General features: G+C 41.9%; 1 protein-coding gene across 2 annotated transcripts; it reads right to left on the bottom strand.

Annotated features, from left to right (window-relative positions):
• Positions 1-1,488: 1,488 nt before the first annotated feature.
• nup93 (nucleoporin 93) lies at positions 1,489-25,687 on the bottom strand. Of its 2 annotated transcripts, none has more exons than XM_035157515.2 (22): positions 25,529-25,687; positions 24,061-24,243; positions 23,184-23,301; positions 13,040-13,102; positions 10,320-10,448; positions 9,277-9,351; positions 8,159-8,251; positions 7,934-8,073; positions 7,678-7,810; positions 6,815-6,972; positions 6,560-6,725; positions 6,311-6,404; positions 4,133-4,187; positions 3,775-3,864; positions 3,588-3,660; positions 3,421-3,465; positions 2,981-3,097; positions 2,775-2,893; positions 2,476-2,593; positions 2,269-2,352; positions 2,061-2,189; positions 1,489-1,891 (listed from the first exon to the last, which is right to left on the bottom strand). In XM_035157515.2, the coding sequence occupies exons 2-22, from the start codon at positions 24,237-24,239 to the stop codon at positions 1,781-1,783; spliced, it is 2,289 nt and encodes a 762-aa protein (XP_035013406.1). In that variant the 5' UTR covers positions 24,240-24,243; positions 25,529-25,687; the 3' UTR covers positions 1,489-1,780. The 2 variants fall into 2 exon arrangements, with proteins under 2 accessions (XP_035013406.1, XP_035013405.1); XM_035157514.2 differs by having other exon boundaries at positions 3,775-3,901; positions 3,996-4,187.
• Positions 25,688-27,224: the final 1,537 nt, after the last annotated feature.

The raw sequence follows: 27,224 nt of genomic DNA on the forward strand, positions 1-27,224 counted from the left end.
GCAGCAGCATCACGTCGTGGTTCTTGGTCTCGTCGGCTGTGGTGTAGTACCACCCTGGTGTTGTGAAATAGCCGGGTTATCTGAGGTGTTTGTCATCGGCCTGATTCACAACACCAGCTGCAGCGCACACACCTGAGAGGCTGGTCTTCTTCTGCTGGAGGAGGCAACGCACACACGCACACACACACACACAGAGCAAGAGGAACAACTCATCCAACAGGGATGTAAAGAGACCGTATACTAAATAATAAGCATCAGATTTGAGCAGGAGACATCTAATCCCATGTCCTTAATAAACCAGGTGATTTTTAACATGATCAGCATCATTAGTATTAAGTGTTATAGAGTGGTGATGTGTCAGTGTCGGTCTGAGGACAACAGCCTGCAGATCCCACAGTCACTTGGCTCGGCTCCGTCTGTGGCCGTGCATGAACCCGACACATCCCAACAGTTATGTGGAGCAGCCAAGACAGAATGAGCCTCCATCTGTGTTCTCTCAGGCCAGACTGAGGGACATGAGAGTGAGGGTCACAGATTTAATGGGGCGGGTGGTGGGTGGTTGTTACTGCACATGCGGAGACTTGTGTTTAGGGCCCGGGAAAAACCTCAGCAGAAGTGTGTGTGTGTGTGCTGGTAAAGGAAGGAGAGGGGGTTGGTGGGATTGGAGCTGGATAAAGTGTTCGGGTAAATTGCAAAGATAGGTGCTTAAAAAAAGAAGAGTATAAGCAGAAAATGTTCTAAGTGTGATGAGGTTTAAATCATTTCTGGATCAAATATTGACAATTGAAAATTATTCAAGGCAAAAAAAACATTCCTGTCCCATCAATACATTTCAATAAAACAACTAATTTGCTTCAGGAATAAGCAAAACTTCTGATTCCCTTTTCCACCAATCAGCAGTCGTAGACATTAACTTAATAATGTTAATCCATTACATTTCTTCTTGACCTCACTCTGGATAAATGAGCTCAAGAGGAATCGGACACTTTTAATCTCATTCATTCAATGCAGTTGCAGTTTGTCATTTTGTCTTGTTAAACAACACAAGTGAAGATGAACCTTGTGGAGGACAAAGTTCCTTTTGACAACAACTCGGTGTCGGTCCTTCATGAACACACACAGAGGAAGGTGTGATGATGTCTATCAAAACCCAACACCTGGTTAAGAGGTGTTGTGTAAGACATGTTCGCTCAGGGAATCCTTCACCCTACAGACCTCAGCAGGAGCAGAGGAAATCATCCCTCTCTGAAATGAGCGGGACTGAGAAAACAAGTTTGAACAGCTGTGGGATAATACGTATGAAAGAACTAAGAAAACAGAAAGTCCAATTTAACAGGTACATCGACTGGAAGCTCCTTCGCTCACAATGAAAAAGACGACTGATCGTCTGCGTGTGCAACAGAAAAAACATGAACTGGCAAAATGAGGCAAAATGAATAAAATGAGGCAAAACATAAAATATGAAATAAAAAAAATGCAACTGAAAAGTACACTTAGTTTTTTTTATTCCAAATCATCACAGATACAAATATGAAACAACAAAATGGGGGAAAAAGAACAGAACAGAAAGAGGAGACTGACAAACGGGGACGGGTGATGTAAAGATGTGTCTGTTAACACACAACAAAACAACAGACAAGTGTGTGTGAGTGTATATTCAAAAGCCAGAAGGTTTATGGTTTTCAGAAGGCTGCTGTGTGTGTGTGTGTGTGTGTGTGTGTGTGTGTGTGTGTGTGTGTGTGTGTGTGTGTGTGTGTGTGTGTGTGTGTGTGTTGACGTCTCAGTTCATCAGTAATTCCATCTGCACCAGTCTTGCGTTGGTGTCACCGGCCATGTTGTAAGGAATCATACCAGCAAAGGTGATCAGGGCTCTGGCCTGGTTGCGTAGTTGCTGTTTGAGGAAGAAGACGACATTTGAAGCATTAATATTCACAAATGGAGCAAGAGTTTCCCACTGAGCAAAAATGTTGGTCTTCCTAATAAAAAAAAGTTAGTTTCGTATTTATAAAGCACGATTCTTATGAAATTCAAAGATCTTCAAATAGAGAGTGTCTTCTCACCATGTCTCTGTCCTCCATGGTCCTCTGTGGCCGTCCTGGCGTGCCTGCCGGCGCCCCCTTCAGGCGTTTGTACTGTGTGTACAGGATGTTCATGGTGGCCAGCAGCACCTCTGACAGGTTGTGTCGCACCTGGAGACGTTTACAAAATTTAGAAAGAGATAAAGTATTTAAAAAAAACAAGTTGTGTGTCGTGAGAAAGTTTCCTCACCTCATCACTGAAGTTCCTGAAAGCAGCGACTCGCTCCTCCACGCTGTCCGGACTGAGAGGAAGGAGCTTTAAACGCTCCATCACCTGACGGAGAAACAGAAGAGGAGCTGTACTCAACACACAACATCTCAATGTATCAATCAGGGTTTGAGAAATGTGATTCATGAGTTGTCCGTCGTCTCTGTGTACAATCACAGCTACACTCACGTCGTAGGCTCGGTCCACATGACCTGCGTGGTACTCGTCAAAGAACGTCATCAGGTCTAAGAGCAGGTAGAAAGTGCTGTCAACCGATTTCTCTCCTGAGACGCTCTGAGAACGATACCTGCATATGGAAAAGAGGAAATCATTCAGGTTTGTGCATTTATATGACACCACTGAATAGATCTATACTAGTCGTGTGTGTGTGTGTGTGTGTGTGTGTGTGTGTGTGTGTGTGTGTGTGTGTGTGTGTGTGTGTGTGTGTGTGTGTGTGTGTGTGTGTCTGTGTGTCTGTGTGTTCTTACCTCTCAGCAATGGCCACCGCCGTGTTTTTCAGCCTCTCCTTGTTGGACTGAGGAGCACTGACCTGGGCAATAACCGGACTCAACAGTCTGTTCATCAGCTCCAGCACCTTATCTGGATTCTACGAGGAGACGAACAGACAGTGAGAGGATGTTGCTGCAGAATACAGATCCAAAGATCACAAAAAAAAAAGAAAATGTCTGCTCACCTTGGCGAGTTCGTAGAGTCTGACTGCCTCCTCGAACAAGCCCTTGTTCTCTGCCTCTAGAGCCACTTTACTGATGATCGCTCTGGTGTCGCCGGCAAACTTATCTATGACTCCCGGCTAAAGAGGAGGAGGGAGAACGAGACTGAGACTGAGAATACTGCTCTACTTCAGCTGGTGGAGCAGAGAGGAACTTGATTTGATTCCAGCAAAGAGGAGAAATCACACACAAGGAGATTTCAACATTGCATAAAACTGCACAAAAACCCTGGTTAATGCTACAATGAAGATTTGTTCTGCAAATTCTAACCATGACAGACTGACACCCCTAAAATATAGTGAAGACAAAGAGTGACAGGGGAGAAGTGTGAAGGAGAGAGGAGAGAGAAACACAATAACCAGAGAGGAGATGAGAGGGTCAGATAGAGAGAAATCCTTCCTACCTTCCTGCTGCCGTCCTTCTCTAATCTCCCCAACAGCATGTCGAACTGCAAAAGAGACAAAATCCTCACAATCATATCAAAAATATATATATAAACCTTACCAGAGAAATATTGTGGTGACACCTTTACGATATAATACAAACTAAAACTATTATAGTCACACTCACCTCTCGACTCTCAATAACAAGCTCACTGACGCAACGCATGAACATGTTCTCTCCCTGGCTGTCCTTCTCGTTACTGCAGAGAAACACACACAATTATCATTATATACAAGCAATAGTTCAATCTGTGTATATTAGGCACATACTGCCTTTCTTTACTAACTGGGTGAAGGTGTGTGGGATTATTCACCGTAAGAAGTAGAAGTACTGCAGAGCTTCCCGTGGATCTGTGGACTCAAACTTGCGAGTGTAAAGCATGAGCAAACGGATAAAGTTGAGGCGGCGTATCATGGGAGGATCCCCAGGCTCCTGACTCACTGCGCAACGAAAAGATGAACACATTATTTTTAAAACCCAAACATTTTCTCCAGTTTCTGCAATGCCGTACAGGATGAAGGTGAGTGCACTCACACAGCTGAGCACTTTGGCCAGATGACTTCAGCAGCAGCCGCAGTTCGTACAGCACCAGCGCCATGTGCACGGCATGACTCCGCAGCCTCTCAACGCGAAACAAGAAAGCCACCGCCGCCTCGAACTGAGCCGTGAGGAACAACACCTGGAAATACAGGAAGGGCTGCTGGCTGGCGGAGAAGTGAGACTCTCCTGTTGGACAAAAAGACGAGAGAGAGAGAGAGAGAGATTGTTTAGATGAAAACTGAAATTCATGAGAAAGTATTTCTCTTATTACTTAGACCTGTGTGTAATTTCAAAAGGAGGACAGACACGTTTATTACCAGATGAGAATCAACACATTTCACTGACATCTTATCTCCTTCATCTTTGAGCAACGTTCACATTTTTCCTTTTGAATGATTTCTTCCGTCTGACACTTTATGTGTAACTGTTAAAAAACTAATTAATAACAGCGCTCTCTCCTTTCTGGAGGACAAAGTTAAGGGTTTGGGGGAAAAGATGATAATGAAAATGAGATTTCGGCTCTTAACTTTTTCTTTAATTTGTGCTATTGTGGTCGTGATGCCCCAAACTTCCACTTTCTGTAAATCTAATTAGTAAGTGACATGAAAAGATTTTGGAAATTTACATTGATATAGTGACAGTGGAGAAGTGTCAGGAAACAAGGGGAGAGAGTAGAGTTATAGAACAAATAATAAAAGGTTCTCCGAGTCCATGTTAACAACCCTGTAGCCATCAGCCATCAGGATATGCCCCAAAAAGGAGACTGTATTTTACACGGCTACTATTAAGCATTAGAAGGATTTAAGTCCATGGTTGTTGTACAGTAGCTTAGAAACTGGCAACCCAAGTTCAAGTGTCAGACATCAATATGACAAACAACATGGCGACCACATTAAGCAGCTCACTGAAGTTCGCACTGCGCCAGCCTCTTCTAAACTGATGAACAAACCTCATGACATGACATGTCAGCTTCTGACAGTTGCTACGGCAACTAACATGTAAGAAGTATTTTGTCTGGTGCAGGTACTTAGTCATCAAGTTTACTTTTTAATTATAATCCTTAATCCCCTTCCTGGCTGAAAGTTTGGGGAGCAGAACAGGGCGGACCATGTCAGCCATTTTATAGCCTTATCTCAGACTTACAGCACTTTAGTTCAAAAAAACGAGAGAGCGTGTGAGAGAAGAGGAAGGAGGAGGAGGTGGGAGAGAGCGATGAAGAGAGGAAAAGGGATGAAGGAGGGGAGATAAGAGTGTATGTGTGTGGGGGTGTGTGGGGAGGACGCTGCAGCCGAGTGTGCAAACAAGAAAAGCGAAAGAACAAATCACACGCAAAAGGCGAGAACATGCGAGAAGAGGCTGAAAATCCGTGGGAGGAAGGAGGGAAAACATTGATGCAGGTGTGAGGCAAAAGAGGGATGAAAAGGAGGAGACGCAGCGAACGAGGGAGGGAGAAGCTGAGAACAGACGAGGCTGGCGAGCCTTTAGCGGTACGCGAGAGAAGCGAAGAGAGAGGCTTCGGGCTTTACATCCCGCTGTGAAGCAAGATGGAGGACAAGCAGGAACACGGTGGTCGCCGAGCAGCAGGGAGAAAACAGAATGAGGCTCGAGGCTGTACACTGAGAAGAGGGAGTGAAGGGGGGGGACTGGGAGAGGGGGATTGCTACTGAGAGAGAGAGAGAGAGAGAGAGAGAGAGAGAGAGAGAGAGAGAGAGAGAGAGAGAGAGAGAGAGAGAGAGAGAGAGAGAGAGAGAGAGAGAGAGAGAGAGAGAGAGAGAGAGAGAGAGAGAGAGAGAGAGAGAGAGAGAGAGAGAGAGAGAGAGAGAACAGTGTTATCTGAATGGAGCAGCATCGGCCTGTGGAGAACACCCGGCGGAGAAAACTGTGCTTTCGCCTAATGCCCTCATGCTCTGCTTTTTATGTGTTGGGAGGGTCTGTGGTTGTTTTAAGTGGGTAGTTTTATTTTGAAATGGAAGCTTATCTTTAAAAAAGGGCAGTTGGAAGATAATTGAGTTTACGGCTAATTTGATCTGATGTTTGGTTATTTCTGAAACAAACTGACACTGATTTCAGGAGCGATTGCCCAGGTAAAATCTAACACAGCTTTGAACCTCTCTCTCTCCCTCTCTTTTATCAGCTTTCATCCCAAATATCCTGGATACGGGTTCCATAGCACAGACACGACTCTGGAGCAAAATTACACGAGGAAAGCAAAGAAAACAGAGGAAGGACGGAGGCAAAGTGATGCTGTTGTTTTGCCACTGCCCAACAAGTAATGCTGCAAAGTGAAATGGACAGAGACACTGTCATACCGTAGTCCTCCAGCAGCTGTTTCTGCAGCTGCGGCAGGGTCAGTCTGTCCTGAGGAGAGTTGCTGCCGTCATCGTCAAAACACACCTGGTTCAACTGCAGGGACAAAACATGGTGCACGGGATGTAAAGACTGAAGAAATACAACCCGTGTGACTCCAAGAAAGATGCACGAGTAAGAAAAACAACATCAAAATCCAAACTGGAACCTCTCAAATCAAGCAAAGTGAAAAGAAGGAGACAGTACTGTACCTTGAGCCAGAGGTAGTCTTCAGTCTTGTCTGCTACCTCTCCATGGTTGTCGCTGATGTCACATTTCCCAATCAGGCAGTAGACGGCTCTCTTGTAGGGGTCAGCGCTGTTCCTCAGCACTCTGCGGTAGTGGAGACGAAGCTTGTTCTCTGACGTTGGGGAAAGGCTGAAGAGGAACAGGAAATTAGAAAGAACAGATTTAAATACAATTTGAACTTTATTGACCCGTTTATAGACGTCACGATGTGTCCTCACCGCCTGTCGGGGCTGTTCATATACTCCTGGAACCAGGTCTTGAAGTCTCCGAGCTGATGTTGCACTCTGTTCACCACCTGCATGGCTGCGTTCAGGTCTCCACAACGCAGGCAGTAGTAGATCACAGCCCACACCGGGTGGCCTTCTATCTCCCCGTCCTGTTGCAAACACAGACATGATTTGATGCAGTGGTGAAAATAATAATTTATAATAAAAAAATAATGACTTTTTCAGAATAAATTTCAAATTAACATTCCGTCTCACACTGTGTTTTTGATTGCAGACAGGACATATTATCTCAACTACACAATTTCTCCAATAACTTGCCTCCGCAGAGATTCAGCACCAACAAGCAAGAAGCTATGGTTTAGTAAACCACATTATTATATGGTCAAAATCATTTAATCACTGGAATGCAGGATGTATATACATAAACACATAAAATACAAATGTGTCAACAATAAGAATATATTGAAGGTGTGTGTGCAGAGATGCCATGGAAAGACAAGGTCCCATTTAAAACCACATTTAACAAACATCTGCCATTGTTCAGGCAGGAAAGACTGATTGTGTACATGTGCATGTTGACTACACAATAACAGCAGTTTAAACCAAGCACTGGGCAGAGGTTGAGAGAACAAATTGTGTTGTTTTTGTAGATGAATACAGAATACATTGCTTAATCTTAGAGATGGCACAGATACAAACATCTCTCAGTCAGGATCTTGATATTTGGCAGCTGCAGGTGTGTTCTCAATAATCTGGGTTTCATTTGGCAGGTTGATCAATGAGCGCGGCAGCTGGTGAAATATCACATTTCAATTAAGTGTGTGGTGCAGGTGATGTTGAAATGTGTGTGTTACCTGCATGCCAGGCAGGGGACCTGGTAGTTTAATGTTGAGGAAACTGCGGACTAGTTGGTATGTTCCTGGCACCCCTCCTAACTGGGCCTGATGGAGGTTCCCGAATACCGTGACCATGGTGTAGTTTTTATAACTGGGAGAAACGAGACACAGACAGAATTACTCATCTTGGTGCAGACTACTAAATATCCTGCAATAACATTTACATAAAACTTCAAAAAGAAGTTTCCATTCCCAAAAGAACAAGCGCAGTTACCTGTTCTCGAGGAAGCTGAGTGCCTGACGTACGAAGGCCATTTGCATTTCAACTGAAGTGCGACTCTTCAGTGTGTCTTTAGCCGGCACCAGCAACACGTCTGTCATCTGCTTCACCATCAGCCACATGTCTGATACGTTCTGATGTGAAGAGAGAGCAGGAGGGTCACAGGCGCATTCACAGGGAAAACACACGGAGCAAACACTAAGCAGATGTGAGTGTTACCTTGTCATCCAGGCTTTCAGCAACAGAAGCACACAGGTCTCCCAGGTTGGGCTGAATATGACCATTCACTATCTTCTCATTGAAAATGTAGATCTGAACAAGGAAAGAAAAAGATTTGATTTGATGACAGCTGCTCCCCCAGGTTGTTCAAATGCTCACTTTTCAGGTTTAGTTTCAACAGCTCAAGAAAAATATCTTAAAATCCGCCTACAACTCCATCAGGGAAAGAAAAGGCTACGACCATCGAGTGAAATGGTTCACAACAAAGAAAAGGAAGAAAAGAATCAAAACAATAAAAATGTCGTCAAAGAGGATGACAAAGACAAGACAGATGACTCCGCACGCAATGTGTCGACACATGGTCGAAGGAAAAGCCACATTCGAGGCACTGCGTCATGTAGCAGACGAGAGACAAACACAGAGGGAAAGAGAAAAGGTCAGACAGGATGATGAGAGGGGGGGAGAGAGGGGTAGTGGAGAGACATAGACACCCAATGAGAGAGAGAGAGAGAGAATTACCCAGATTTCAGCTCTAACGCCCAATCAATCAATCAATATGTTTGATCCGCCTCGTCCTGGCTCGCTGTGACCCAGTTTTAACTCAACAACCAGACGAGGCATCACAAACAGAATTTAAACATCTGTGTTTAATTTACTCTAACTTAACTTCTTTAGATTTAAGCAGTGATGCACTTATGTTGGAAAGAAAAACTGTATTTTCAGTAAAAACGTTGACAGCTATTTTCTTTCATAGATGAAAAGATTTCTATATTTTGTCATTTATGATTATTTCTTTGCTAGTAAATCAGTGATCAGATAGTATTTATAGTAGCTGAAAATGGGAATTGTTTGTTCATTACTTACTAACCAAGTGTAAAATATTCTGCTTTGTAGACAAATTGGTCACAAATCATTTGAAATATTATTATTTGTTCTTGGATTAAAAAATAAATTGGTGAATATATTAAATAGTTGGAGATCAATTTCAGGAAGTGTAAAACTACGACACGGAGATTAATGGGCTTGAATTAATTTCCCAAAGTATAAATTGTTTATTGTACATAGTAGATATTTCCTGTCTCTTCCTTCGCATTTCAATAAACATTAAAGAGACTCACCTGTCGTCCGTAGGCCACCTCCACGCTGTCCAACGCGCTCCTTCCCGGAGCCGTCACTTCACTCACAAAGCTCGGCTATAACAGAGAAGAGAGTTTACTTCATAGATACACTGCACAGGAGCAAGTGGCACAAAAGTAAAGTGGTTAAAAACAATTAGGAACATAATGTACTGGTGACAAAAAGATAAATAATCTGTTTCCAGGCATATTGTCCAATGAAAGCTGGGCTATGTTCCCACAGGATGATACACAAGTCTTTTAAATAGTATCTACAAGTCTCTGATATAACAGATAATTCTGGTTTCTTTAAACGAGATCGAGGCAAGAAATCGGCCTGAGAGAGTTGAGACTTATCAGTAGACTTATTAAATATAGTCAAATATAGATGCTTTTTGTGTTTTTGTGACAAAATATATTAGAAAATGACTCTGTTGCTCAATGATTAAACAATTCATGTCAATATCTTCAATCTAGGCTAGAACTTCAGTGGTTGAGGTAACTTTTATGTGATAGATCCACTCTGTTGTAGATTCACTGAGCCTTGAAGAAACGAGGTGTTAAATTGTAAACTACCAGACAGTAGACCACTGAATCTGGGAGTGAAACCTGGTGTCTCTATCCTACCTGCCTCCCCTCCAGAGTAAAGCCAAAAATAGACATTTCTTCAGGCCTCTTTATTATTAAAGAGCGACGGCGGTGGACCTGCGCTTTCCTTTTGAGGGAGGTATTCATTTTTTATGGCAGTTCTTATTAAAGAGAGGAAAGGTTGTGCAGGGCTGCGTCCATGAGGCAGTAAATCTGACAAATTTACAGACTTGTTGATGAAAGATCCTCTCGACAAGCTACAGTGTTGCCTCGACTGTTTAACCTTCAATGAAGCAAGTGTTCTGCAAAATCTTATTTGGTTTTCTCATCAGGTAAAACCTTGTGACGGACTGAGACAGTCAATCTTTCTTAATCAGTTTTTTCATTAGTTGCCTCTTGTCCTCTTGAACTGTGGACGTATCTCGTCCTAAAGTAGCTCTGAGTGGTGCATCCTGTACCTCCACATCTTGACTGAAGTCGAGAGCGTCCTCTCCTGCTCCGAGCAGCGTGTGCAGAACTCTCTGCTTCACCTGCTCCCACTGGACCAGCATGGACTCGCGGTGGTACTCCTCCGCCAGCAGGAACGTCTGAAACAGGAGCCCAATCGTACTTAGCGCATTCTTGTGTTAGTGTGTGATATAAGAATCCAAATCACAAAATACAAGGAATGATAAATGATGCAACTTGAAGATAGAGATCATTCTGAAGCAGCAGATTTGACTCTGAAGTGCGACTTATATGTGACATTTGTAAATGAGAACAAGAAGTTTTGCTGCCAAACTCTTGTACCTGTATTATTCATAATATCTCACGTTAGATGCTATGTGATGCATTTATTCATGTATTTTCATATGTTTTGGAATATTCCAAAATTGCCTTAGTGATCTTAGCTCGCTAAAGTTCGATGTATAAATGCCATCAATTTAAAACATACACACGTGCAGGTATGCAGTTGATACGATGAGCAGTTCACAAGAAAGCCTTGAGTCCTCTTTTAAAGTCCTGATATGTATTCATCCAATGACCTGCTAGGACTGAGATTTACTGTAGATCACAGAAACTGCAGCTTTTGCGAGGGTGAAACTGAAACCACTGATCATCTGTTTATCCGCTGTATTTACTCTGTGACATTTTGGGAGGATTTGCAGGATTGGCAGTCGACCAAAATCCTTCTATCTGCTGCTCTCACCAGAGAATATACTGAGTCTGGTATTAACATGGAGGACTGTTAGCATGATTCCATTTTGAGTAACCTCATGGTCCTCATCTATGCATCCAAATGGAGAAAGAGGAAAGTTGTTTATTCTGTTTTTAAAGAGACCTTGTGAACACTTACCTGTAATTTTTAAATTAGTGAGAACGAGCAAGGTCTCTGATAAGGGCTTATGAACAACTGGAAATACTTGACCATGAGAGAAACAACTGAAGAATACAGTCTTTATATAATTTTTTTATGTTGCATGTTGCTGTATGATTACGAATACTACTGAAAATAATTCCACGAAACTGGATGGGAACGTAAACCAAGAAAGAAACCTTTCAATCATGGCAAATCTAGACAAAGGGGACACAGGCTTGGGTGCGGATCCAAAGAAAAATCCAGATCTTACTAATTTTATTAGGAGTATGTATTTTTTCAGCCACTGTACGGTAACAAATACAGCTAGAAACCTGACTGCCACCAAAATGTAACTCAAATAATGTGGATTCAGTAGAGAATCAACAGCTTCATGTATCTTTAATAGTTTCAGGACTATGTCCAAATGAACATGATGGATTTGGTGGAGCTGTTGGCCCCTGGTGGAGGTAAGCACTCAACTAAGCACCATTCTAGTAATAGAACTAGAATGAATTGTATATTAAGAAGTGTTAATTCTCATTATCTCTGTACCTTGGTGTTTGTAAATCTTTTTTTTCTGCCCCTTGTTTGTGGCTCTGTACATTTGATGCGATTCCAAAATGGGTAACTTGTGTGAAGTTGTTTGGATGATGCTCTCTAGAAAACACAGCCCCAGTTGACAGGCACATTTTGGGCGAGCCCTGCACTAGTTATGTAAATTGGACAGTCACACACACACACACACACACACACACCAGATTTAGCAGCAGACCTCAGTTAAGATTGCACTACTCCACCAGGACACACTGCAGCCCATTTTAACTCTCCACAGAGACTCAGCGTGGGATAAAGGGAACGTGAGATAATTGAAACTCCAGCTCAGGGACGCACAGATCTGGTCTAAAGCCAGAATTTACTGGTTTAAACTGGTCGCTGTCTGGATGTCAACGCTTTAAAATATAGTTTAAAATTTGATCATTTAGGTAAGTGAGTTCACTACATAAATAGTTTGTCCACCAGAGAGCACTGATAAGTAAATATTTAAATGCAAAATGGCAGAAGTCAGTAAATATATATCATGGTCCCATTTCCCAACCAATAAAAATATATATTAGACATTATATCAATATCAGATTTCGCTCAAATACAGATAATTTCATCAGCCTTATAAATGTACAACTGCGAGTGGTGACAGGACTTTAAATTTAAATGAGATCACATCCACGTGAAGCAGCTGCAGTGACATCGCACATCTCAAACTAAATTTGTCGTTTAACAATCCCACATTTCCTGTCGTGTAAAAGCTGCAGCGGTCATTCAGAAATCTGCCAGAACATCTAAAATCCACTTTCTTTTAAATCTTTCGTTGCATTAGATGTTTTCCACCCTTCTCGTCTCCCAGGGAGCAGAGAGAGAGATAATGGGAACGGCAGCTAATTAAAAAGGGCCTATTAGCTCTGCACATCAGGGAAGCCATTTCAAAACTATTCCCTCAAGGTTCCCACCAGAGGGACTTTAAGATCACAGTGCACAGATATTGCACATTATTTTATTTTTTTTAAGTGTTCCAATACTGTTATGTGCTAATGTCCATGCACACTAAAGTGCTAATCTGAAAGTAAGTGACACGAGGAAGCCCCCGTGTATAACTACTTTCTGATTACTGGTCATTTAAAGTGTACATAATTTCACCTGTAAAGAACAAAAAACTATATTTTTGGCTTCTCGGGCCTGTTTGAATCTGGAGATGCTCTTTTGGAACTTGTTTCCTACAAAGCAGGATTTAGATTTCGTAAACCCCATCTGTAGATCTTCTTCATCGTGAGAGAAAATACTGACCCTGCGACGAGACTCCTCAATGGCCGACAACAGGGCGTTGTCCCTCTCATTCTTCAGGAAGCCCTGTGAACGAGGCAGACAGACAGAGAGATGGAGGGAGGGGATGACGCACAGTGACAAACAGAGAGAGAAAAAGCAGGTGATATTAGTTTGACTGGTGGGGACCAAATAAAGCAGAGATAAACTGTTTGCGGCGAGTTCTAAGGGGACAGATTTAGCAGGCGCGCCATCATTTGCTCTACGGGAGATAGAAGCTGCTCCTCAATTTTCCGCCCCTTTTTTTTTTCTTTCTCTGCCCTTCTCAGACGTGTGCAGTCACATCATGCACTGCCAGGATTAGTCAAACGTATAGTGGCCAATTTATCTGGATGTACAGGCAGGCCGGAGAAGCGTTGCTGCTCTTCATGCACCATTCTGCTATGAGACAGCAGTCATCACAGCCTCCATTTTGATGCAAACTCAAGATGGCTGCCGCTGCAAACATTCCTCCCCCTGTTCTGGCCCTTTTGTATGAACAAGGTAATTATTCATATCTTGTTGAACTGATAATAAAACCTCTTGTCAGGTCGGTAAGTGGTAAGAACTGGAGTATACGGGACAGAACATGATAGCGCTCGGCAGGAGGGGAACGAGGACGTGGACGTCCATCTTGCAAGAACACCAAAATGGTGGCTATGCTCTAAATGCTGTCTCTGTTCCCTAAGAGCGAACACGAGGGTGGGTCACAGGCTGTTACTGTATCAAACAAATTATACACATTTACACAAAAAGCTTCTTTTGGCAAACAACTTATTATGCAGCACATCACACATTATATATCTCAGCTACAAAGTAAATTGTGATCATAACATTCACATTCAATAATATCACCAATTTAACGGCATCGTTTCCTGTAATTGAGAATTAAAATCAGAATCTGTTTTTTTATTGCCAAGCAAGTTTCCACATACAAGGGATTTGCTGTAGTGTATAAAATGACAAGAAGGGCACATTTAAAAAGTTGAATTTGACTGAAAAGGTCGGACGGCGCTGAATTAATCATTCACTGCAACAGAGTGTTTTAAAAACTGCACATTTCACCTTCAGAACAACCAAAGGATTTTAAATATTCAGTTTAGTTGGAGAAAAACAGAATTTCCTCACAATAACGAGAGAATTTATCATAATTTTGTTGCAATCGATGAATTAACATGATTGCTTCAGCGCACTTAACAAGATTACATTATGTATGAATACAAGCACTTTTGTGGCCCCGGAAAATAGAAGATAATTCAATCAACAGAAAACGGGAGAAAATTTAACTTTTCATTTGCTTTTTCATTTACTCATTAATTCAAGGACATTGTAAGACGCGATGGTTTTGCTTGGTTTTTCTCAGTTTTATTGCCTCACAGGTCAAAACAACCGCCAGAAATTTGTCTGTTCAAATTTGCATTCATGCCACTGCACATTATTTCTGATATTGATGTACCTATACGCCTTCAGCGCCTGACTAAACGGCCCCTTGAGTTGGTGGAGTCGTTCCCCTCTGTCAGATAATGGCATGTTTTATTGATGACATTTACGGCGCCATACGTCTTTCTACCTGTAGCATATGTAGGATAATTTCAGTTTTTAGAATAAGCACTTTAGATTAGAGAGCGGTTTAGCATTTGTCAATCTGACTGGAGATTATTCTGATCTACAGGGACGTGGGTGCTCCTGGCTTCGCTCCTCCTTTCTCGTCACCTCTCACTTGCTCCTCTAATCGCCCACCTACTTCAGCCTCATTGAATCCCAACCCATCCTTTCTCTCCTCGCTCCCAGCCTTCACCTCTGTCTGTCATTGCATTCTTCTCCTCCTCCTTCACTTTCATCCCTTTATCCCGGCAAATCAGGGCAAACTGGAAGCAGAAAGGCCAATCTCAAACTACAATAGAGGGACTGATTATCAAACCCTGCGATACACAGGTGACTAGTGGAGGGTGTGCCCCGCTTCTCGTCTCTAAAAGAGGAGTAAGAATGAGTCTAAGCTCGTCTTTTATAAGAACTCCACAGAGGAAGAGGGGCCGTCACCCGACAAAAGAAGTTGTCAAAGTACCAGTGACAGAGAAAAAAGGGCAAATCCAACCCATTTCAAGCCAGAAGAAACAGCAGTTTGTTTCATTTTCTACATTTCTCCTCTTAATAAGGTGAAGATGCTCAGTCATCCAGGTCATAGTTATCCAAAAAGAGTTGAATAGACAGCAACGGCACTTGGTTGTAGATGTTTCACTCTCATCCGAAAGGCATCTTCAGGTCATTACCACAGTCAGTGATGTAAATCACATTAACGGCCTTAATTCAACTCTTCTTGGATGTTATTAAGGTCCTTCATAGAGAGGAAGCCATGAACTGGGCCACGCTCAGTCATAGTGGAAGGCAGATTAACTCGATCTAAGTGGGTTAGTAATACGAGAGTGGAGTCATTCAGGTCACAAACTCACTCAGACAGAAAAACAGTATGACGAGTGTAGCGTCCTTCAACGAAAGCACTATGTGAGTCAGTTTAGTTTTGGACAAGGATTCAGTCAAATATGTATTTTTCTGTGGTGGGACAATGCTACGGACGTCCTTTAACTATCTTACATAACTTTCTTACCAATCTGCTGTCACTAAAGGAATAGCTTACTTCGAGCTTTGCAGTTTTCAGACATGAACTACAGAAAAATGTACTGAAAAATGGGCCCTTCATATTTTCAAGACATTTGACTTTTAACGAATGAAGAATGCCGCAGGAGACTTTCCCCAGACGTGTTCACAAAGTACCGGAAGATGTCCGGACATTTGTGGTCTAAAAAAATTCAGGAAAATCCCCTGACTTCAGTGCTTGTTTAAAAGCAGCTTTCGTGTAATATTAACTAGTATGCATATGCAGCTAAGGCTAGAGCAGTTTAACTTACCGTCTTGGGGAAACGCTGTAAAAAAAAATAGTTTTAGTCTATTTTAATCTATTTATAGGGGAAATAAGTTTCTTCCAACCTTCCCATTTACCCTCTGCCCCCACCCTCACTTTATTCCCCAGGAGAGGCCGACAATGGGTCTATATTTAAGTGCTCTAACCAGAGACGAGCTCAGGTCAAGGCTCACTGGAGAGCTGCACTGAAAAATAGAAATAGAATAGAAATGAGCAGAGGAGAGCAGAAGAAGAAAATAGAGAAGAATAAAATAGTCGTAACAAGGGTTTATAGAAAATATCTACTACAATGTAAGAGGGGGATATTTTCTGTCAAGGGTCCATTTCAAATTGGAGAGAGAGGAATGAGACGAACATCTTCTCCAGACACAGACGAGGGAGGGGGTTGCTCTTTACAAAAGCATACAAGCTGCGTATACTGGAAGACTCTGCTGGGCAGTCGCCTCAGCATTTTTGGGTTTTAACGGGAGTACAGGAAGAAATGATTGTTCATTGCTGTCATTTTGTTGCCAGCTGCATTTGTGCTGCCAGTGACTTTGCCTATACGACATTTTTTGTGCCAAAACGTTAACTGACAAGTTCGCCAAGAGCTGGTGCCAAATCTCCAATTTGTCTGAAATATACTCGTCTTCATCTTTCTTGCCTCAAAATGTTAGCGTATGGGATGATATAGTACTTTTTTTATAAAATTAACAAAAGACAAAGAGCTGTTACTGACATTAGATAATGCTTAAAAAAAGAAAATGCATCACAAATTGTATCGTCTTTTATTGTTTCTAGGTTCATTTGTAAATCTGACCAAGTTTTACCAAATTCTGAGCCGATTTCGAGGCTTTATCACCGACAGACACGACATCACTGTTGCTAACATCATATCAGCACTAAGTATGTGAAAGACTTGGCATGTTATTCAGTCTGAGACACACTGTACCCAACATTTCACACTGACTAAACAGTGCAGATGCCCCCGTGGCAAAAATAAACGCAAAATATAGGGGAAAGGCTTAATATTAAAGAGCCTCGGTTAAATTTTAGAAGACGATGCGTAACTCTCACTTTCACTCATTCAATATTCAGTGCTGGGCAATAGGTGAATCTAAAGATGTACATTTTCAGTTGCCCCACCCCTGTATTGTGTATCCTCAGAGATCTGCAAGCCACTGTACACCCACAGCCTGCTGGCCAGACAGAGCCGGGGACTTCTACAGGAACAGAAACACAGCCACGAAAAATAGCTGAGGATTAATCAGGAAATACAGAATTGATGATGATAAAAAAATACCAGATACTGAACAGGGAAGACGGACGGACCTGAGGACCAGTTTGCATTCAATTCACAATATAACTGATATAAGTTTCGGTCTTTGTCTCTAATTCTGCAACAATCAGCAAATATAATAAAATTACAGAGGACGCCTGATTGTGTCTCTAAAAATACATCTTATTATAATCCGCAGATCACATATGACCATTTTTGGCACTGACAACTACTTGTGTAATTTTATGCATGCGTGTTTGTGCGTTTCAACATACGCATGTTAAAACGCACACATGTGCTCGTTCTCCACCGCACACAGGCCCTCGTTCTGTTAGCTTCGGTCAAGACAGTCAAACTGTCTGCGTCTGAACGCACCTGAATTTTTCCCTGTATGTTCGGGGTAAAATCAGGGAATCAGATTTTCAACTTTCCATCTGGCTTCATGCTTATCACACACAGACTCTACGAGACACAGTCATGTTGTAGAGATACAGGGTCTCGAGGAATCCAAAGGCTACGTAAGGACACGGTCAGTGAGCAGTTAAAGAGAAAACGAACGCAGGCAGCCTTGTTCTCTGTGTCATGATGAAAGAGTGGAAGGCTTTCTGTCCTCATTTGCCACGACAGAATGCGCTGTCCACTGCCCTAGTGAGCGTGTGTGTGTGTGTGTGTGTGTGTGTGTGTGTGTGTGTGTGTGTGTGTGTGTGTGTGTCCGAGAGAAACCCCACCCTTCGCTCCTTTGCTTCCTGTGAGGCAAAAATATATTTGTAAAATACTACAGTACAAATACACACACAGACATGTGCATTTGTGCATTGGAGACAGTGATGTCTGGGTGTAATCATACAATCAATTTATAAAATCGTCATCATCATCATGGTCGTCACACAGCCACACAAAATGTAGAATAAACACAGAAGAGGTTGAGAAAGAGAAATGAAACAAAAAGGTCTGTCAGACAAAGCACTTGCCGGTCTATGTGTGTATGTGTGTAGTTTTGTGTGTTAGTGTGTGTGTGTATGTGTATATTCATGTGCATGGGAAATACTCACTCACGCTGAGCGCCTGCTTGCCTGGCAGACAGACAGACAGATGAGAAGAGAGGATGAGACAAGAAAGAGTGAACAAAAGAAGAGTTTGTTTCTTTGTCTGTGCCCAGGTATCTGAGCTACGACAGCCCTCTGCCTGTCCATACCTTCAGGTCGCTGTGCCAGGGGAGAAGCAGTGGCCGCCATACTGGGGCGTGTTCCCTGTGCCTTGTCGAGCCGGCATGGCGGACCGCTTGCAGCCTTTCCCCATTGGCAAGCAGGCCAGTGACTCTCTGGCGCGTGAGCCGGAGAACCAAGTGGAAGTGCTACATCAAGACTCACTGGAGGTGGTTTTATTGTCGGAGGGACGTACCAACTGAGTGCGTAGACACAGGGGGGGATCCATGAGAAGGAACTATGGATCCATATAGAATAACAGTTCCTACCATCAGCTGACACCCCCCCCATCCATCCCTCAGCTCTCATCCTCTACCCTCTCCCTCTTTCTCTCTCTCCCTCCTTCACTCCATCTCTGATTGCCCTCCCTCCCTCAATCCCACTCATTTTCTTCCCATTTTATCCATCTATGCATCCTTCCTTTCTCACCCCCCCTCCTCTCCTCCCTCCCTCGGCTCAATGCAATTATAGTAATGGATTTTTCCCCCACGGTTGATGGCTTCCGACATCCTGTCTTGAAATGAGGCTAATCATGCTCTTAAGGGTCATGTTTAGTTAATGAAGGGTTTGGGAGGCACGTGTGGGTGGGGTGGGCTGAGGGGGGGGTATTCCTATGTGCCGGTTGATATATAGGAATCGCCGCCCAAGCACACAAAGCAGGCGTGTTAATACACACCACACTTGTAGTCCTGCGCACATGGCTGGCACACATTCTCTCACATGCCGTAAAGCTGCATTCATATGTGCAGGCCGGCACACACACACGGATGAAAATGCATGCTCCCACGTGCAGCCAAATCTACGCTACACACACGTTCATTCATGAGCACATGGTTGTGCACTGTATATGCCAGCGATCGATCGTGCCTGACACAGATACAGGCATGCAAACGCAGCACAGGGAGCCTGTGCACCACACACGCACTGCACACACACACACCCCTCAGCAGTGATGGCATGCGTTCAGCGGATGCAGTTGGCTAAGCCCTGAGCATCTGCTGAGATAGGCGAACAGTACTGACATAGCTTCACTCTGTGTGTGTGTGTGTGTATACGAGAGGGGTTGGGGAGGGCAGCAGAAGACGAGAAAAATAAGCGAGTGAAAGGATGAAAATGAGTAGTAGAAAAATCTGAGAGAGAGAGGAAGGTGAAGTAGAAGAGAAAGGGAGAGGAAGCTGAGGCACCAGCTCAAAGAGGGTGAGGTGTGAGAGAGAGAGAGAGAGAGAGAGAGAGAGAGAGAGAGAGAGAGATGGAACAGTGAAAAGTGAGACGAGGACACGGAGACCAAAAAAAAAAAAAAACTGCAGGCAGTCGCCATTTTTCTACCAGTATCGCTCTCAGCGCTCCACGACTACAGTTTACATTTTTCTGTCTGTCTCCATCTACTTTCTCTGTATTTTGTCTCCTTGTTTCACATTCTCCATATTTGTCCTCTTCCTTTGTGGGTATACATTACTTCACGACCGATACGAACACACACAACCCAGAAGCACTGAACAGTGTTTCGTTCATGACAATTGCAGACACAGAACATATTGTACAGATGCCAAACTGGAAGAGAACAAAAAGAGGATTTAATTATAAAAACATCTACACTGCTGGGGGTAAATTTGTGCATGCATGTCTTATAATAGGATTAGGTCTGGGTGTCGAGAATTAGCCTCATTTAATTATCAGCTCCTGATGGTGTTCTTCCGTCTACATCTTTGGATTCACATGTTTCAATGTACTTGTACAATGTAGATATGAAAGAAAGAACTGACAAGAGGAATAGGGATGAGAATCAGTAAAATCATTAGAACAGTAATTAATCTACTATAATAGTGCACAAATAGTGATTTAGGCAATGTGGAAATATAGATATTTGGGCTTTAATTAATGATCATCTTATTAATTGTTCATAAAATTTAAAGTAAAAAGGTGATGTCATTGGATCTCTTGTACTAACTATACTAACTATATTGTTAGAATACAAGGATAAGCATCACAATTTTAATTTTAATTTAATTCTTGGTTATTTTACCTGATAAATGACTCAAGTGGTAAATCAGTTATCAAAATAGTTGATAATTAATATCCCGTTGATCGATTACACATCAGGTTTGTGTTTTTGTATTTTTTCTTCCTGTTCTCAATGCTGTGAGTCCTTTGTGTGGATATATGAATTAGGAAAAGGTTATAATGTAAATCAATATACCATAATTGGGTTCTATGATTCACAAAAAAGCATATGCTGGCTAGAATGAAACACATTATTTTTAAACTTCTTTGGTTATACAGTGATGTTTAATCTACATTTTCTCAAGGTTTCCCTGGAAGAACTTGGATTTTTTTTAATATCTTAAGTGTTTGACAAAAGGGTGAGAAATGAGACAAGACAAGAATGAAAAGCAAACAGTCTTGTGAGATGTGCAGTGTGTTTGTGTGGAGTCTAGAAACGAGGTCCTTGAAGCCCTTAATCCAGGGCTGTGGCTATATGGGCCTCTATAGTAAGATTCTCACTCATTTGCATTCAACCATACATACAGACACATCACTCACACACCAATAAACCTCAGCACTGTGTGTGAGTGTGTGTCAGACAGGAGGCATTTATCAGCTTACTCATGCACAACACACACACAGATAGACACACACACTGGCAGCATACTCTATTTGCACTTCTCTCACTCAAACTTGTATACTCCCCCAATCCTCATCTTAAAATGAAACCCTTTAAATATTGTTTTGTATTTTATCCGACCTGGTTTAAACAATATTATTGCTCCTCAGGATACTTCGCACTCTTCTACAGTTTCTCACTCAGACAGATGAGCAAAAAGGTACAATACACAGGATCAGGGCGGGTCCCGATACACACTCTTACTTGAAGTATGTATTTTAACAAGAAGTTAATGTACAACACAAGAATATAAACAACCAACAATTCATGAAGGAGACATCAACAGCAGCACCTCCCTTAAACTGCCTGGACATTGGAGCGTTGCAATTACAACAATCAGATTGAAGGAGGTGGATCAGTACAGAACTGGAGGCTAATGGGTCTGTCCACCTTCTATGAAGACAGTAACGATAAGAGCATCAGTGTCTGACAGCAGCTAAGTATGATTCATATAGACTCTTCCTATAAATCTGAACTAGGAAATCAGATCATCTCTTTGGTGAGACTTGAAAAATGGTAACAACACACTGATTTCTCTTTATTACATTTTTAGAGTAATTTCGTGTGTGCAAAAAGCTATAAAAACCGTCACACCCAGTTTTGGTATCCGACTTCAAGCTACACTGCAACTGCAAGCACAAAATGTTTTGGTGATTTGATTTCTAGCTGTTTATTTGTATCTGGTTTTATCTGGATATATAGTGATTCAATCAGTAAAATACAGTTTGAGAACATTTTCTTTGATATCTAACATTTAAGTATGAAACTACTGTAACAAGCTTGTTTTTTCAGTAAGTGATATTGTTGTGTTTTCTCAATCCTGTACTGTGTTTGTATCCTGTAACATCTCTGTACCACTTATCCTCTTTTCTTCTCCTTGTTCCTGGTGATGTAAAGTGACTGAGACTCTCCCAGCACCACATTCAATGCTTTGCTGTAGGAGGAAGAAAGAAGTGGGGTGATGTAGCGTGACAGCGTTCAGAGCTTGGCTCAGTCAAGATATGAGATCGGTGTGTGTCTGAACACCGTGTAACACCGGTAACATCGACCTGACTCACGCAGCAACCCTACACTGCACATTTCTACTGAGATGGATCTGTGTGATGCACTGTCTCCCTATAAACCAATAAGAGGTGAAGCAAAAGTGCAGAGAAGGAGTGCGTGTGTGTGTGTAAGTGCTTTTCCAGTGAGTCAGTCAAACCCACCCATGCCTTTCTTCCCACCTAACCAAGAACAACACATAAGATATGGATGAAAACAGATGAGTAAATGTAGAAGAAGAAAAGCTGCACAGTCATAGAGGAATATGAAGAGGAATAAATGATAAAAGGGATAGAAACTTAGAGATGGAGCTAAATTACTATATTCAAGACAAAGAAATACAGACTGGTTCATTAAGTGCTGCCTGGAGCTGATCATAACTCCAACTGACACAAAAAGTCTTTATGACTGAATCCTGCTCCTCAATTCCTCTTAGAAACATATAACTGACATGAATAATATATATTGTACAGTATATAAAAGGCATTTTAAATTCATGTCAGTTTAAAATATGTCAGTTTCTTTTCCTACAATTATTTCAACTAGGTTCTCATCAATCTCGATCCTTAATCAGATAATATTTCTAAGTGAAGAAATATCTAAATCTTGTATCCACTGTAATTAACTAATTTCATTCTCCCGACGCTACACAATCCAAACTTTCCACCTGCCAACCATTATCAAGTGACACAGTTCAAGTCAGAACCGGTTCTCAATACACAACTCCACTGCCTCGTTTCTCATAAAATACACAGACATGTCAGTTGACTTATCCACTGACCATTTTGTAACTTTTCCTTTAATTCTCCAGACATAGTCTCAGAAACGTTGTTGACTGTCTCTGCTGCAGACTATCTTATCTGGTGAATGTGCTCTCTGCAAGCCAGCGTCTTTAATTAAATATGCTGAAGCAAAGATGGCTTAGAGAGAAAGAAGTCTCACTCTCTTATCATTTATAAAGTGGACTGTATCTTTTTCCATTAGACAAAATAAAGAAAACTCTCACAGTTAGCTGTGCTCATGGCCTGTTCTGGCATTCATACCTGTATGTCAGTGTCCTTGACAGGCTCCAGGGGCTCAAAGGTTGTGGCAGCACTTAAACTTTCCAACCTCTGAGAGATGTGGAAGATGTCTAAGCCTCTGGAGCCGAGGAGGATCGACCTGAGAGGGAGTCAGAGAGGGGGAGAGAGTGAATGAGTGTCATTCAGTGAAAGACTTACAAACAACTGTAGTTGTACTTGACAAACACTAGAGGGCATAAGAGGATACGCTACAATTACAGAACTATCCACTTGTCTAAAATCAAGTCATGTCGGCTACATAGGAATAACACAAGATTTGTGTTCAGACATTGATGAGGGAAACCAAACAAACTATGAAATAATGCTATTTCTAAATGATTGAATGGGTTAAACTTGATTTAACATAACTTCCTTTTACATATGTCTTAAAACAAGAAGCCCTTAGACAGAATAGTAAAGTGGTAAATCACAGAGGATCAATAAAAATGACTTAAGTAAATGCTGTTATGTTTAAAAAAAATGTCATTCCCATAGTGACTAATCTGTTAGAGGTATAGAATGAAAAAGAACTCTGCACATGATTTCAACAGTCATTTTGCATTTGCTGAAGAAATATGATCTGAGTTGTGAGGATATGACAGACAAGAGAACAGTTCTTTATTCAGCCAGTGCCAACCGGGTAGCTAACACTAGCTCTCCAGCTGTCTACGGATATCTGGCTGAAGCTTTGTCAATACAAGCAGTTTGGATGAATTTGTGACAAGACTTTTAATTTCGTGAAACATGACAGTCCAGGTGACACCTTTTTGCATTTGCCAAGCTTGATTCTGAGAAGCCCCACATGCAACACATCTATTTATCTGGTGTAACTACACGTAAAATGGGATATTTTTCTTACGCTTTCACGTCGGCAGCATCTTGTGAGGTGCGGGTCAGCGTGCGGGATCGCAGCCTCTCCCCTGCCTGCTGGATCTCCTGGAGGTTCCTCTCAACATGTGGCAGCTCCGACACTGCTTCTGTCTCTGCAGCCAGCTGCTCTGCCTGCTGGAGCAGCTCCCCGAAGCCCTCTGCATCCATACCTCTATACACACAGAGAAGAAGACTGTCAGAACAACAACAGTAAACCTGCACTACATCAAATTATGAATGGAATATATAGTAAAGAGTGACGTCTATGTACTTTACCACATTAGATTCAACATGAAACACTGACTATGGAGGTAAAATGTCAACTGTCAGCTTCAATTCGATGGCAGTCTTATTCATACTGGATGAACACTACTCTATGGGTACTACCCCAAACTTTACAGGAGCAATTTATGTGACTGGGATTTTGCAAAAGGTCAGAGTTGAGTTGACCAGGATTTATCAAAGATTTCAATAAACAAATCCGAGATAAAGCCAGACTATAAATACTATAAGTCTGTCTTCGATATTTCTGGTTAAATTAGGCCACTGAAGGCAAAGTGTCATATAAACTGGTATAACTTTTATTGGATTTCCAGGATTTATACTTAAATATGATGACGCATCATGATTTGTAAGATATTTAATTCCCTGGATAAGCCAAGAACAGGTATTAATAACATGTATATAGCATTTTTATTCTATTGCCTTTACACATATATATTTATATATATTTCTTTTTATCCTCTTGTCTACCTCATTCTGATCTGTCTGCTGCTTCTGTAACAACTGAAATTCCCCTGGTGTGTGGATCAATAAAAAGTTTGATCTTATCTTCCACCAAGAGAGAGGGTTGTTGTTTCTAAGGAGTCTCCCACTGACTGAAAGATATGAGACTAAAGTCCAAAACATCATGTAGGAAAACTTAAAATCTCAGTCAAGCTTAAATTAAGTTTACATCTCAACCTCCATCCCTCAATCAGCTGGACACTCCATGAACTCTCCAAAGTAAAAGAACCACGTTTGGAGCACACGTCGAACAAACTGTTAACGACACACGTTGGTTGAGGTGCAGCTGACACGCGTGCACCGGAACAGCCGATGTAAACACACGGGCACCTACAGCCCGCGCATGGGGCTCCCTGGCTGTCAGAGTAGCTTAGCGTTAGCACGACGCTAACACATTGGCTAGCTCGGGTGGACACTCGCCTCACTCCTGACAACAGGAAGAGGCTGAAAGTTAACTTCCTTTGCTCAGAGGAGTAAATTACAAACCAAGGTGACAACGACCTCACCCCCCCATCTTTGTTGGGTCACTTCTTTAATTTAGCCTCATGCTAAAAATGAATGGCGCACCGGAGTTAGCTTACAAGGCTAATTGGCTAACGCTGTCTCGCATGCTCGCAGTGGAAACAACTTATACTCTGTCACAACACACCGGGAACAGACAAACCGTGTACCTGCTGTATGGGGCAGACGTGGATCTGATCCGGTTTGTATTTCTCAGGTGAACGTGTTTACAGTCGTTCCTCCTTATTTCGGTTTAGTTCAGAAATACAACATGGACCAAGGAATATGATTTGCCGGCACTGGAGGAGTCGATGCTGATTGGACGAGCGCTGGTCCGTACCGGAAATCACACTTACTCGCTTGTTCTGAGGATTTGACGAAAGCCGGCTGCACCACCCGCAGGACTGGAGGACTTATGGTTTTGTGTTTTAGTTTGTGTGTTTCCTCTAAAGAAATATTGTATATATAATATATTTGTATGCAATGTGTTATGATGCCATTTTGCTGAATAGAATATTTAAAACAAGTGTTTAACAGCCCAGGGGAAACTTCTTTGAAACTACATGGTACACAGTCGTGCGCGTACATCCACCAAGGCTTAACAATCCTATATATGATTTTTTAGTTCTTATAGTAAAAATGTGAAAGAAAATATGAAGTGGTCTGATAACCTTTATTACCTATATGTCATCAAATCAAATCAAATCTTATTTGTATAACCCATATTCACAGATCACGATTTGTCTCATAGGGCTCATCAAGGTGAGACATTCTCTGTCCTTAACCCTCAACAAGCGTAAGGAAAAACTACCCAAAATAATCCTATAAACAGGGGGGGGGGGACGTAGAAACCTCAGAGAGAGTCACATGTGAGGGATCCCTCTCCCAGGACGGACTGAAGTGCAATAGATGCCGCATGTAACTGAGAACATCAGCAAAATCACAATATTTATAACAATGATTAGAAGAAACAGTTTGTAACATAATGGGAAAGTGTGTCAACGTTTAAAGTATTTATACATAAGAAAATGTCTGATAGAGATGAAGGGAGCAGCAATGATAATTTAAATTGAGGAGTTATTGTCAGTAATGGTAGAATATGTGAGTAGGTGTATTGTATGTCGTGCAGTCTTGTTGTAATCATAGTCCACGATCAGCTGCCACCACGATCAGGGTCCACCACCACACTAGAAATCAGTTTGGTAGTTTTTGCATAATCCTGCTGACAAATAAACCAATGAATAGACATGAGTGAGACATAACCTCCTACGCAGCGTTGACAACACAAAACAATAACAATCTCTTACTGTAGGTAGGAATCCATTTAGGACACAGGACAAGATGGAGAAATTGTAAGTTTGAAAGTCTTCAGCACTAGTTTGATGATAAGTTACCAACCTCCAGCAGATGTCAGGGACAAGTCATCAGTTGTGTTCCTTCAGCGTCAGCGACAGAGTTCCGTTTACTTAAACACCAGGACAAAGCATTTTTATTATTTCTCTTGTTTAATTCCAAGACTCTTATTTTGGGATCAGTTTCTATTAAATAGGTTTTAAGGAGGTGGCATGACGCATATATTTTAATAGGAAAATTATTGGTTACTACTTTTCAATGACTGCAACTTGATTAGAAGCATTCATACCAAATGTGGGGAAACATTCATCGATTATGCCTGCATGTACTGGGCAGTAGAATCAGAATACATTTTTGCTAGATTGAGAAATGCATTCTCTTTCACACACACACACACACACTCATAACAGTTTTTTTAATAGCAAAGTAGTGATTTTCCATCATTCAACTGTTTACCCTTTAAAAGTTCATGGTCAGAATGTGAAGCAACACTGCTCAACTCCTTTGAATTTA

The sequence above is a fragment of the Hippoglossus stenolepis genome, chromosome 5 (genome assembly GCF_022539355.2).
Source record: "Hippoglossus stenolepis isolate QCI-W04-F060 chromosome 5, HSTE1.2, whole genome shotgun sequence".
NCBI classification, from domain to species: domain Eukaryota; kingdom Metazoa; phylum Chordata; class Actinopteri; order Pleuronectiformes; family Pleuronectidae; genus Hippoglossus; species Hippoglossus stenolepis.

Coding starts and splice junctions, on each gene's coding strand:
- nup93 (XM_035157514.2), bottom strand. CDS start 24,239: ATGGATGCAGAGGGCTTCGGGGAGCTGCTCCAGCAGGCAGAGCAGCTG. Junction 13,103..23,183: donor TCAAGGACACTGACATACAG/GTATGAATGCCA, acceptor CCTCGTTCACAG/GGCTTCCTGAAGAATGAGAG. Junction 3,098..3,420: donor AGAAGGACGGCAGCAGGAAG/GTAGGAAGGATT, acceptor CCTCCTCTTTAG/CCGGGAGTCATAGATAAGTT.